At 40.9% G+C, this 12,402-nt stretch overlaps 1 protein-coding gene and 1 long non-coding RNA gene across 3 annotated transcripts; both read left to right on the top strand.

Moving 5' to 3' along the window:
* Positions 1-2,535: 2,535 nt before the first annotated feature.
* On the top strand, positions 2,536-3,260 carry LOC129740613 (uncharacterized). 2 transcript variants are annotated; one of them, XR_008736305.1, is made up of 3 exons: positions 2,536-2,613; positions 2,687-2,893; positions 2,955-3,260. It is a non-coding gene; the product is annotated as an uncharacterized LOC129740613 (long non-coding RNA). The 2 variants fall into 2 exon arrangements; XR_008736304.1 differs by having other exon boundaries at positions 2,576-2,893.
* A 1,098-nt stretch (positions 3,261-4,358) lies between these two features.
* Positions 4,359-10,904, top strand: LOC129739667 (UDP-N-acetylglucosamine transporter). The gene is made up of 4 exons (XM_055731154.1): positions 4,359-4,668; positions 4,818-4,929; positions 4,999-5,520; positions 10,112-10,904. Exons 2-4 carry the CDS (start codon positions 4,920-4,922, stop codon positions 10,633-10,635), a joined length of 1,056 nt encoding a protein of 351 aa, XP_055587129.1. The 5' UTR covers positions 4,359-4,668; positions 4,818-4,919; the 3' UTR covers positions 10,636-10,904.
* The last annotated feature ends 1,498 nt before the right edge of the window (positions 10,905-12,402 follow it).

Here is a 12,402-nt window from a genome sequence, read left to right as displayed (position 1 = left end):
TCATATTTTTCGACCATACATTTCATCGTTTTGACGAAAATAACCATGAAAAAGGGGTATTGTTATGCAGCGTGACCATGAAAAAATGGCGATTTTCCATACATTGGGAAGCCCAATAATATAAAGTTCATGGTTATAACATCATCCAGTTTTTCATGGTAAAACCATGAAAACCCGATAATATTCAATGTTCACCCACTGAAATAAAATTCTTTGATCATGGTGGGATTTTTGTTTTTGATTTTAATTATGTCATCATTTTCAAAGATTTGTTTAATTAAAAAAACGAATGTATTTATTTGTTCATGACATTTATTTAGAAAATCTCAACATTTTACTTACACATTTAACCACACGGTGATTATTCGGTGGACTGGAATGCTTTGTACACCAGCATCTCATAGCCACTCCCGGAATCTATTGGCCACCGTGTCACGAGCCTCTCGCAGTGTTGAGTTATTTTGCTCCCTCGTCTGAAGTGGAGCTTCGGAAGTTCTGTCAGCTTCTGGAAAAAAATGATTTTTTGAGTTTGGTCAGTTTTCTAATCAATATGCATGCAATGTACTTACCACCACCACCGCAGATGGAGCAATTGCCTTCCAACTCGGCATGACGTCCAAAAATTCCAGAACTTGTCAGGATTCAGCAGCTTTTAACTGAAAAAGATTTCTCCAATCGCGAGAAAATCGTTCCGCGAAAAAAATGGCGCGCAATTATTTGTTCCTACACGCTAATTTGTTAAAGTGTAGAAAAAGCAAAGTTTAACAACGTTTGGATTTTCATTTTACCATGAAGTACATGGTAACAATGATAATCACAAGAAAATTATCATAATACCGTACTTCTGTCATTTTCGGCAACTATGAAATATTTTGAATAAACGATGTACTTCACGGTTACTTAGAAAATTATGGTGATTTCATAATTAAATGCGGTTGAAAGATATTTAGATACCACGATGAAGTTGATTGTTACATTGAATATCATTGTTCAGTTATTTTAAAACCATGGTCCTTGCTATTCGGGTGGGAAGCCCAATAATATAAAGTTCATGGTTATAACATCATCCAGTTTTTCATGGTAAAACCATGAAAACCCGATAATATTCAATGTTCACCCACTGAAATAAAATTCTTTGATCATGGTGGGATTTTTGTTTTTGATTTTAATTATGTCATCATTTTCAAAGATTTGTTTAATTAAAAAAACGAATGTATTTATTTGTTCATGACATTTATTTAGAAAATCTCAACATTTTACTTACACATTTAACCACACGGTGATTATTCGGTGGACTGGAATGCTTTGTACACCAGCATCTCATAGCCACTCCCGGAATCTATTGGCCACCGTGTCACGAGCCTCTCGCAGTGTTGAGTTATTTTGCTCCCTCGTCTGAAGTGGAGCTTCGGAAGTTCTGTCAGCTTCTGGAAAAAAATGATTTTTTGAGTTTGGTCAGTTTTCTAATCAATATGCATGCAATGTACTTACCACCACCACCGCAGATGGAGCAATTGCCTTCCAACTCGGCATGACGTCCAAAAATTCCAGAACTTGTCAGGATTCAGCAGCTTTTAACTGAAAAAGATTTCTCCAATCGCGAGAAAATCGTTCCGCGAAAAAAATGGCGCGCAATTATTTGTTCCTACACGCTAATTTGTTAAAGTGTAGAAAAAGCAAAGTTTAACAACGTTTGGATTTTCATTTTACCATGAAGTACATGGTAACAATGATAATCACAAGAAAATTATCATAATACCGTACTTCTGTCATTTTCGGCAACTATGAAATATTTTGAATAAACGATGTACTTCACGGTTACTTAGAAAATTATGGTGATTTCATAATTAAATGCGGTTGAAAGATATTTAGATACCACGATGAAGTTGATTGTTACATTGAATATCATTGTTCAGTTATTTTAAAACCATGGTCCTTGCTATTCGGGTTTCCATATCAATGACCAAATCTAGTCTATCCAACCATCCAAATCTAGTTCCTCTTCTTCAATCCATTCGCAATCCAAATCTTCTCCACAGGTTAGAATAGCCAAGCAATCCTGTTCACGTTTTGCCACAATTTAAGTGGGAAGGACTTTCCTGAGTGTTGCAGTGAAAGTGTTCTTGTGAACTTTCTAATGCTAATAAAATTTACCAAAAGTGATTACGTGAGTTTTATTATTCATTAAATGAATGGTGCAAGTATAGTTTTATTGAATTTAGGATAAAATTATTTGTTATTGTTTTGCTGTGTTTTTTTTTTGTAATGATAAGTGATGTCACGCTCAAGCTGACCCCCCCTCCCCCCCATGTCACAAATTGTCACAAAAATCGAAACCCCCTCTCCCCCCCTAACGCGTGACATCATTTATGGACGGCCCCTTACACGCTCGATTTTATATAACCATTTATATTTACAAAATAACCATTTTCTGGGTTTCCCTGTAAAACTGCCAATATGGTTATTTTTTAAGAAAGATTATGATTGAATTTTTAACCATATTCGAAGTTTAAAAGCGTTAACCATAAAATGGTAGAAAATTTAACCTCAACTCTCGAACCAAAATTTTATTGAATACTGAAAGTTGACATTTTGTTTTTTTGTGTGGAGCAGGTAGCTCGTTTATTATTTTGTTATTACTCCGGAATTCAAGAATAAAATTTCTAAAAAGTGTTTGTTCTAACAGCCTAACGAAAATCATGGCCAATCACGCGAAGAACACGGAAAGTAGCTCGGAGTTAATCAATCATCCGGTGAAACCACCCAGCCAGCAACAGATATTTGACGACCCGGGAAATCAACCTTTATGGAACTGCACCCGAGTGGATCCCAGTGGACAAGATTAGAGCCGAGCGGCATTTTCCAGATCTGGAGATATTTACACAATCTACCAGTAAGTCTTTCTAGTATTTTAGAATAGAATTATGAATTATGACCTTTGACATCCTTTTCAGCTCCACTGATTGGGCGGATCCAAAACTTCGTTCAGTTTCACCTCAAAGGCTTTTCCTGCAATCAATGAATGCATCGTCTGGTAATCTCCGGCGGAAGATCTGATGCTGAATCAAAATTGACTTGAAGCATCAATTATTACAATAATTGTAATAATCATAATTATAATATCATGTTCACAGCAAGAAAAAATAGTTTAGCGAACAGATATTGAAAACCTAATAAAAATTATATTGTCATGTTCTCCGAATATGTATCGGATAAATTGTGCACCACAAAATAGAAAATAAACTATTGATACTCATAAACATTTATTAACATTGCCTGCCATTTCCATTAAATTCGTCCATCAAAACAAACTGCTCTTCCAAATAAGGTTGAAAAATAACCATTTTCCATATTCTCCGCAGAAATTCCATTCGGTTGAAAAATAACCATATTCGAACTTCTCCCCTAGAAGTCATTTTATGACTTCTCATGGAGAACTCATAAAATGACATTTCCCGGGAAAAGGTCAAAAATGGTTATTTTTGCATCATAAATGGTTTAATAATTTCTAGCGTGTATGGCTGTTTTACAAAAGCCAACACGATGCAAACAAATAAAAAACAACAGCCTCCACGCTGCGCGTTCGAACTTTCATGAAGTGGATATTGTTCTTCGCGCTATCGCGCGGCGGACGGAACTAGGGAATCACCTCTAGCTTTCACATAAACCTAGGAGGCCTCAGTATAGACCTATAGACCAATGTAATAAGGCCGCCGCTTCCGACGGCGGGTCGGCGGCCACCTCAGATTGGGGAGCCTCGGCGGCTTTTGGTCGCCTCACCCCCTGCATCCTCGATATTTACGGCAATGCCGCAAAATTTAGGATAAGAAAACTCTCAACTTTGTCCGAAAATTGAATCTCAACTCAACCGATGAATTTATACAAAATGACATTTATGCCAAATGGCTTTATGCCAAATGTCATACTCCCCAGTTGACTCTATTTGATGATGTTTCTACTCAAAAATTTAATACTTTAAAGAAACACGCTGCATGATTTCGCTGAACGTGTTTGATCTGTTTGAAAAAATTGAAAGGGCAAATATAAAATATTCCATTGTTTCCGACCATAATCGTAAGAACATTTGAAATTTTCTCATAAATAATATAATATCTAAAAATTTAGATAAAGTTGAGTTAACTTTTTTCTATCCATTCTGTCAGTTCTACTTTCTTTGCTACTTTTTACCAGTTTATTAAAATTTTTCTAAGTGCACAGAGGGCTAACTCCACTGCCAAGAAGTTTTGCGGCGCAAAACAAACAACAATCATTGACGAAGATGACTCTGGCGAATAATGAGTTTTGACACTCAAGCCAATCAAACAAAAATACAACAACAACAACAACAACATTGACGAAGATGATGGTCGGGGAAATGCTCTTCGTTCACGACTCATCTTCAGTCAAGCACCCTTTCATTCCTTTGGCATTATTTGGCTGGCTGTCTGATAGAGAAGAGTACGAGTGGAGTGCAGTGATTCGCGTGTTGGTGCCAAGAAATTCTGTCAACGTAGTCAAAAATAAAAAAATCGAAACCATAAGCAGAAGACGAGCGATATTCAAGTGGGACACTCGAAAAACTCTAGCCCCAAGAGATAGTTTTGAATTAACCACATAGGAAGTGAGTGGGTGTTATCAGTACTTGCGATCTGTTGGAAACTACTAATGGTAAGGGGTCCTCAATTTTGTGGCTCTTAAAGCCAGCCAAAACCTAAAGATTACCTTCCTCAGAAAGAACTTTGACTGAGCGCTTCGCGAATTCTTACGTTTCCTATTGAGGAAGTTTTTAAAACCCTTTTTTCATTTCACGAAACTAGAGCGAAAGAGGAGAAAGGTGAAAAACTTGTTTTGTGCAAGTCTTCATTCTCATCAGAACCGGTATTTGCGTGGCACAGAAGAACAGTTCAAACCGACGAAAGATGGCACACAGTGAGTATCGATCGTATTTAAGTCTGTTTTTGTCTTACAAATTCTAAATAAAAATAATTTTACCAACAGAAAACGTCAACAGTAATCTCAAATATCTCAGCCTGATAACGCTTACGCTCCAGAATGCGATCCTGGGGCTCAGCATGCGCTACGCGCGAACCCGTCCCGGCGATATGTTCCTTAGCTCGACGGCCGTGGTGATGGCCGAGGTGGTCAAACTGAGCACCTCACTGGTCCTGGTATTCCTGGAGGAGGGCAAAAATTGGCTACGCTTCCGAGCTTCGCTCCACAACACCATCGTCAAGCAGCCGATGGACACGCTCAAGATTTGCGTACCCTCGTTCCTGTACATCCTGCAGAACAATCTGCTGTACGTGTCAGCATCGCATCTGGATGCGGCCACGTATCAGGTGACGTACCAACTGAAAATTCTGACGACGGCCGTCTTCGCCGTAATAATCCTTCGCAAAAGACTGCTGCCGACCCAGTGGGCTGCGCTGGTGCTGCTGGTCGTCGGAGTGGCCAGTGTTCAGCTTGCGCAAACGGATACCGACGGTGGTAGTGCCGCGTCCCGCCAGCAGAGCATGCCAGGTGAGTAGTTGTTCGGCTTTATTGTATCTGTCCTCCCAATTTCAATATTGAACATCCTAACTTGGAATCTATCTTTTTTTTTTAAAAAAATCGGATTAATGAAGAAAAATGTCATTCTCGAATTTTGGCTATTTTAAATTAATGATAAAAATCACTTATTTCACATCTATTGCTAACATTAACGGTGTGTTCGTAAATTGATTTTTTCTATCGAAGTGATATTGAAGGCGATTTGACATCTACCAAAAAAATCGATGCATCACCCAAAAAATCAGTTTACGAACACGCCGTAAGTATCTAACTATAGATATTACATATATGCATTTGAAAATCTTTTTTTGTAAAATTTATTTCATTTGTAAGCAAAACAAGTTCATACCGAAAAGACATTCGAATGTACCTACTTGATGGTAAATTGGTTGATGAATCGCGCTCGTGATCAAATAAAAAAAAAGCACGATAGTAAAAAATTATCATGCTGCATGATGTCTTCTACGAATGACCTTCGTTGATCACGTATGTTTGACTGGAAGGTGATCTTTCGAGTAACAAATGTACACGAAATTGTTGCTACAATTCTCGGCCCTTTCTGAGAACCTGCGTGGATAGATCTTGCTATTTGTCTCCAGATCAAATCGGTAGCCTTTCTTTTTCACACAGTATATGGATTTCTCAAAAAGCTCTCACTTTAAGATTACATGTCAATAACAGGCGATTATAATAAACCCATTCGAATCTTTCTCTCCTGGATACCTTTGTAGAAAGGACATCTACCATAAAGCTTTTTTCGACTACCAAGATATACCCATTCCACTTGCTGCCATGCTAACATGAAACAAGAAAGAATTTCCTGCGTCAACTTCCGTCAACTTGGTCTTCTCAACATTGACTTAGATTTGCTATCTTGGAGCTTAAGTAAGGTCGTCAAGATTGCTCTGCTGCCGATCGTTCTCCGACTACTCGGGCATTCCACATTCGCCAGATCATGCTCCACTTGGTCTAACCCCCTCACTCGTTGCGCCCCTGCTCGTCTCGTTCCTACCGGATTGGCAGCGAACACCTGTTTTGCAGGACAGTCTTCCAGCCTTCTGCCCAGCGTCTGGATGCTGGGTTCGCCGTAGAGTCACGTGAGCTCGTGGTTCATCTTTCGCCTCCATACTCCGTTCTCCTGCAGGCCGCCAAAGATGGTTCTTAACACTCGTCGCTCGAATACTCCGAGTGTGCGCAGGTCCTCCTCGAGCAATATCCACGTCTCGTGCCCGTAGTGGACAACCTGTAAGTATGAAACCTACCACTCCCACCAGCGTGTAAAAGAGTCTCTTTCTAGACCTTAGGGCGGCTTATCAAACTAAATCGCATGCAGGGAGCTTCCAGAATGCACTCAGAAAAAAACCTCAAAATTGCACTTCTCGACCAATGGTATATTTAACTCTTTGTTGCACAGTACAATTATCACAAATATGGCACGATACCTGGAGGGCCAAGCCCTTGTGGATGCTGCCGATCCTGGTACGGAGTGTCGGTAAGGCTGACGTTGTAGACGCGTCAGCGAATGGACTAACCGATGACGATGGCGGCCCCTTTTCCTCTAATACAGCGTCGATCTCGATTGGTTTAGTTAGACAGTGGCCTTTCAAGTTACGGGTGGTTCACTGTCTTGGGTCAATCGTAAGGTTCGGGGATGTACAATCGACCGGTACTTCCGATCGTGGGTTAACCGTGGTTGTGGCGGTTATTCCCGTCGCTATTGGTGAAAGAAAAGGGATTCCGCCCACTCTATATTGTGCCCCAAAACAAAGGGAGACACTGACATTAGCGCGCGTCCTTTTTGGCGAGAGCAAAATTACGGATGAGCGGCGGTTGGCTGACCTGGTGTCTGGCTGTTTTTTTTAAAAACGAACACACACATATCGGATCTCAGTGAAACTTCATGTTTCTTTGAAGAGATCAATTCTACTTAAGACTAAAGCGTACATCTTTCAATGATATGATGGCTAGCATCTTACTAGTGCTAACACCACCAACTCACAGAAACAGTACTATGTATGCCGTGACCGAGACTCGATCTCATGACCTCTAGCTTAGAAGACTTGAACGCTATCCTCTAGGCCACAGTGTGCGGCTGTTATTTGCACTTATAACGTTTTAGTTGCTTGTGTGTGCACTGCGGTGGTTTTTATCAAAGTGAGCCAACACCAGGAAGCCGCAATTTGACCGGCCTTGAACCGCAAGTTTCGCTCGTTGCTCTCGCTTCGCGATCGCTCTTCGTTCGTCGTATCGTCGGGGCGTCGCTGACGATCGTGTGAATACCCGGAAGCATCGACTATCCAAGTTGGCTTTCTGGTTGTGAGATGACAAACCATCCTGGCTGCATGCTGTTGACGTCGTTCGTTGCTTCGAAGGCGGATTTTTGAGGAAAAACTTCACACACACTAGTCACTCACTGCGATATACTACTGATTTTTGAACAAGCTACGTTAAACCGCGATCAATCTCTACCACCTCGATGGAAGTGTTATCTGACGCTTACAAACCAGTCTAATTCGCGTTGTGTACAGTTACACAGGGGCTAAGTCTTCTCGACCGCAGTTGCTTGCGGAGTCCATAGTAGGTACGACTTCCGCTGATAACTCGCCGCCGGATCTCATGGCTGGTGTCATTTTCTGCGGCCACCAGTGACAAAGTCTTCGACTATCTCCAACTCGCCGCCGCCGATCATGACCTTCTTATTACTGGACTTGCTTCCTGCTTTGCGTTTCAGTTTGCGATAGATCTCTTCCACTTCAGCAGATGATCTGTTGACTAAATCTGTTTAAAATCGTGCCCCGCATTTCGCCCACCACTCGTCGAATAACACCTTCTAGCGCCACGTTGAACATCGTGCAGGATAGACCATCGCCTTGTCGAAGCCCCTCGCGCGATTCGAATGAACTCGACAATTCATCCGAAATCTGCATACAGCACTGCGTTCTATCCACCGTCGACTTGATCATTCTGGTCAGGTTCTCCGAAATGCCTTTCTCGTCCATGATTTTGCATAGCTCGTCAGGGCCGATCGTGTCGTATGCATCTTTGAAGTCGATGAATAGATGATGCGTAGGGACTAGGTATTCACGGCATTTTTGGAGGATTTGCCGTAATGTGGAGATCTGGTTCATTGTGGACCGTCCCTCCATGAAGCCGGCCTGATGACGAATCTGTTTGCTTGTGGCGTTAGGCGACGGAGTAGGATTCGGGACAACACTTTGTAGGCGGCATAGAGACAGTGATCGCTCGGTAGCCCAATTTGCCGCCCTTCTTGTAGATGGGGCATATTACCCCCTCCTTCGACTTCTTCGGTAGCTGTTCTGTGTCCCAGATCCGGACCATCAACCGGTGTAGGTAATCGGCCAACTTGTCCTGGCCCATTTTGATAAGTTCAGCTGCGATGCCGTCCTTCCTAGCCGAGTTGTTGATATTCAGCTGGGAGTTGGGAGTGACTCCTCTTCGTCGTTGGCTACGCGCCGGCGATGTAGCTTCCCCCACCGTCTTGGTCTCCTGCATGTGCGCCATCCAGGTGTTCATCGAAGTGCTGCTTCCACCTTTTTATCGCCTCACGATTGTCTTCCAGGATGTCTCCGTCCTTGTCCCGGCACATTTCGGCTTGCGGCACGAAGCCTTTGCGGGATGCGTTGAGTTTCTGATAAAACTTTTGTGTTTCTTGGGAACGATGCAGCTGATCCAGCTCCTCGAGCTCCTCCTCCTCCAGGAGGCTCTTTTTATCCTGGAAAATTCGGACTTGCTGCCTCTTCCGCTGTCGGTGATTTTCAACGTTCCGTCAGATGCCTTTTTGCACTACTGCCGCCCGCACGGCGTTTTCTTCGTCCATCACCTTCCTACACTTCTCTACGGCGAACCCAGTATCCAGACGCTGGGCAGGACATGTTACGAGAATGGCGAACGACTGTCTTGCAAAACAGGTGTTCGCTGCCAATCCGGTAGGAACGAGACGAGCATGGGCGCAACAACCCCGGATGTAAGAAACGCGATGATAACAAAACTTAGATAAGCTTCCTTTAGTCTATACATCGATAGATGCGTTTCTGGGTTAAAGGAAGCTTATCTGAGCGATCACATATCATCTTTTTGTTCGTTCGCACTACAAGTTTTCATCTTGTGGGGCGAACCACACTTGGCCTACTAATGTGTGGTGGTAAATGCAACTCTATTTGTATCTACCACTTCATAGTAGTTGGCCCGTGAGGAACAAAAAATTGATATGTGGTGATAATGCTTCTAAATAAATTCTACCCGCTCTTTTTCACCTTTCATTTCATCTAACCTTCTATCCATCTATAAAAATTTCATAATCTCTAGATGTCTCTACTAAAAAGGACATCACTTTTCACCGATAAGGCCGATTAATTAAAGTAATAAATAATAACTACATAAAAGTTGTTCAAAAATTGAAAACATGGAGCGGCAGATTCTACCTTCTAGAAAGTTATCTTCCGGGTAACATAACGCCTTTTCTGAGAAATCAATTTGCTCTGCAAATATTCGTTAATAGCATACCTATTCAAAATATTCATCTCTTCCATATCCATTGCAGGTGAACCGAACCAGAACCGATTGCTCGGCTTTAGCGCCGCCCTCGGAGCCTGCTTCCTATCTGGGTTTGCCGGAATCTACTTCGAGAAGATGCTCAAGGGAGCCGACATTTCAATTTGGATGCGAAACATCCAGCTCAGTCTGCTGAGTTTGCCGTTCGGAATGTTGACCTGCTTCGTGAACGACGGATCTCGGCTAACGGCCAACGGGTTCTTCTTTGGCTACGACGGTTTCATCTGGTACCTGATTGTGCTGCAGGCCGGCGGTGGACTGATCGTGGCTGTTGTAGTAAAATATGCCGACAACATTCTCAAGGGCTTCGCCACCTCGCTGGCCATCATTATCTCCTGTGTGGCCTCGATGTACCTGTTCGAATTCAATTTGACGTTGCAGTTCACGGTCGGAGCCGGGTTGGTGATCGGGTCCATTTTTCTGTATGGATACGACCCGGCCCAGGCCGCCAAGCAGAAGGTTATCAAACTGAATCCGGACGATCAAGAGCATTTGCTCACAGAGAAAGTGTAAGCGCAAGCGCGATTGACTGCGGGCTGCGATCTCCGAGATCTTAGCGTACGACTTCTTGTGTGATTGTTCGATGAGGTTTTTTCGATTTGATGACATAGATATTAGTGATCGTTTTAGGAGCCAATTGGAAGATAAACGCGCATCGCAATGCGCATAAGTATTCATAGTTTTCTTGTTACTTAAGAAATTAATCACATTACGTATCTAAATAGTATATGAGCTAAGTTCAATATTTTATTACTTGTCTTTTTATTCCAGGGGAATAAAGATCGATGATTTTAGCAAAATTTATGTCTCAAATATTTTTTCTTCAAAATCCTGTTTACCAGTCCCGTTTTTTTAACCAAATGTATCTGTTGTCCTCTCGACTCGTTTTTTTTTCTTACTTTTCATTTTAAAGATATTCTCTCAATCCACATAAATATTCAACAAAATGTTTAAACTTCTAACGCTTTTTACCATTTAAAACAGTCCTCTCAATTCTATCTCAGTACAATGAACTGTTTTTTTTTCTTCTCTTAACACAGAGAAAAAAAGACAACTAGTTGTTTCAATCATTTGAACTAGTTATTTGAATCATCAGAGTGTAGTTGATTTTTCTGCATTCAACTATATATATAACAGATGCAACTACAAACTGTTGATTAACTTTCTGCAATCAAGATTCAACTATAATGATATGACTGATTCAATTTTAAATATGATGGATTTAACTACAATTGCATGATTGATTCTAGGCTTTCAACTGCAAATATGTATAATTGATTGAACCAGTTGTCACCTCAACCCACTTGAAACTCGATTCACTGATTTTTACTCTTTGCAAACTGTTCTCTCAATCCACCTGAGTTTAAACCAGAGTATTTCAGGTTCTTTCTGTTCTCTATCTCATCTGGAATTTCCATTCCACCAATACGATTGAACTGCTCTCTCGATTATATTTCATGTTATCCTCTCAGCAAACTTGAAATTATCACACTAGTCTCGGCTCAATTCGTTGTTTTTTTTTTTTTCAATTTGTTCTCTAAACTTAAGCACACTTAAAATTCCCACCGATCTGCTTCTTTGCTCACTGTTTTTTAGTTTTCCGAGCTGTCTTCTCAATCAACTTGATTTTTTTAAAGTTTGGCATATTTTGAACCGCTACCACAGGGTTTGCCCTTGTTACGAATTCACTTAAAACCAGCATCATTTACCAAGAATATTTCTTTCCAGTAACACTTGAGACACCTTCTTTTTAAATAATAGTTTATTTTTTATTTTAATTTTTTAATAATTATTACATATAGAAGTTTTTTCATATCTTAAATAATTTATTATAATTATTTATCTGTGTGTGTGTTTTTTTTTATTAATTATTAATAGTTTTTTTTAATAGTTATTACTTTAAATTTATTAAATGTGTTGTTTTTTTTCATCAGCGACATTTACGATATTATCGATTTCATCTCTTCTTCTTGTTCGGCATCTAGTGAGGGGCGACCCCTAACTTTTGATGTCATGTTCCAACCATGACAACAGCAGTCAGCCGCCCGGGAATCAATTTATTTCTATTTTCCCGCGATCTCTCTCTCTCTCGATCGCTTTTTTGCCCCGCCTTCTACATACACACATATAGATGGGCGTGTGTGTTTTCATTTACCGTCGCCTACTCATTTACTAGAGCAAATTTACCGGAGCACACGCAAACATACTTTTTACACGCAAACACACACACAGTACACCTATTGTGTTCGCGCACAACACACACATACACATTCAATTCTC

Source organism: Uranotaenia lowii, chromosome 1, assembly GCF_029784155.1.
Source record: "Uranotaenia lowii strain MFRU-FL chromosome 1, ASM2978415v1, whole genome shotgun sequence".
Taxonomy (NCBI): domain Eukaryota; kingdom Metazoa; phylum Arthropoda; class Insecta; order Diptera; family Culicidae; genus Uranotaenia; species Uranotaenia lowii.
This window is presented reverse-complemented; position numbering and strand designations above follow the sequence as displayed.

Excerpts from the sequence above, each read along its gene's own strand:
- LOC129739667 (XM_055731154.1), top strand. Across the intron at positions 5,521-10,111 it reads CCGCCAGCAGAGCATGCCAG|GTGAACCGAACCAGAACCGA; the intron begins GTGAGTAGTTGT and ends TATCCATTGCAG.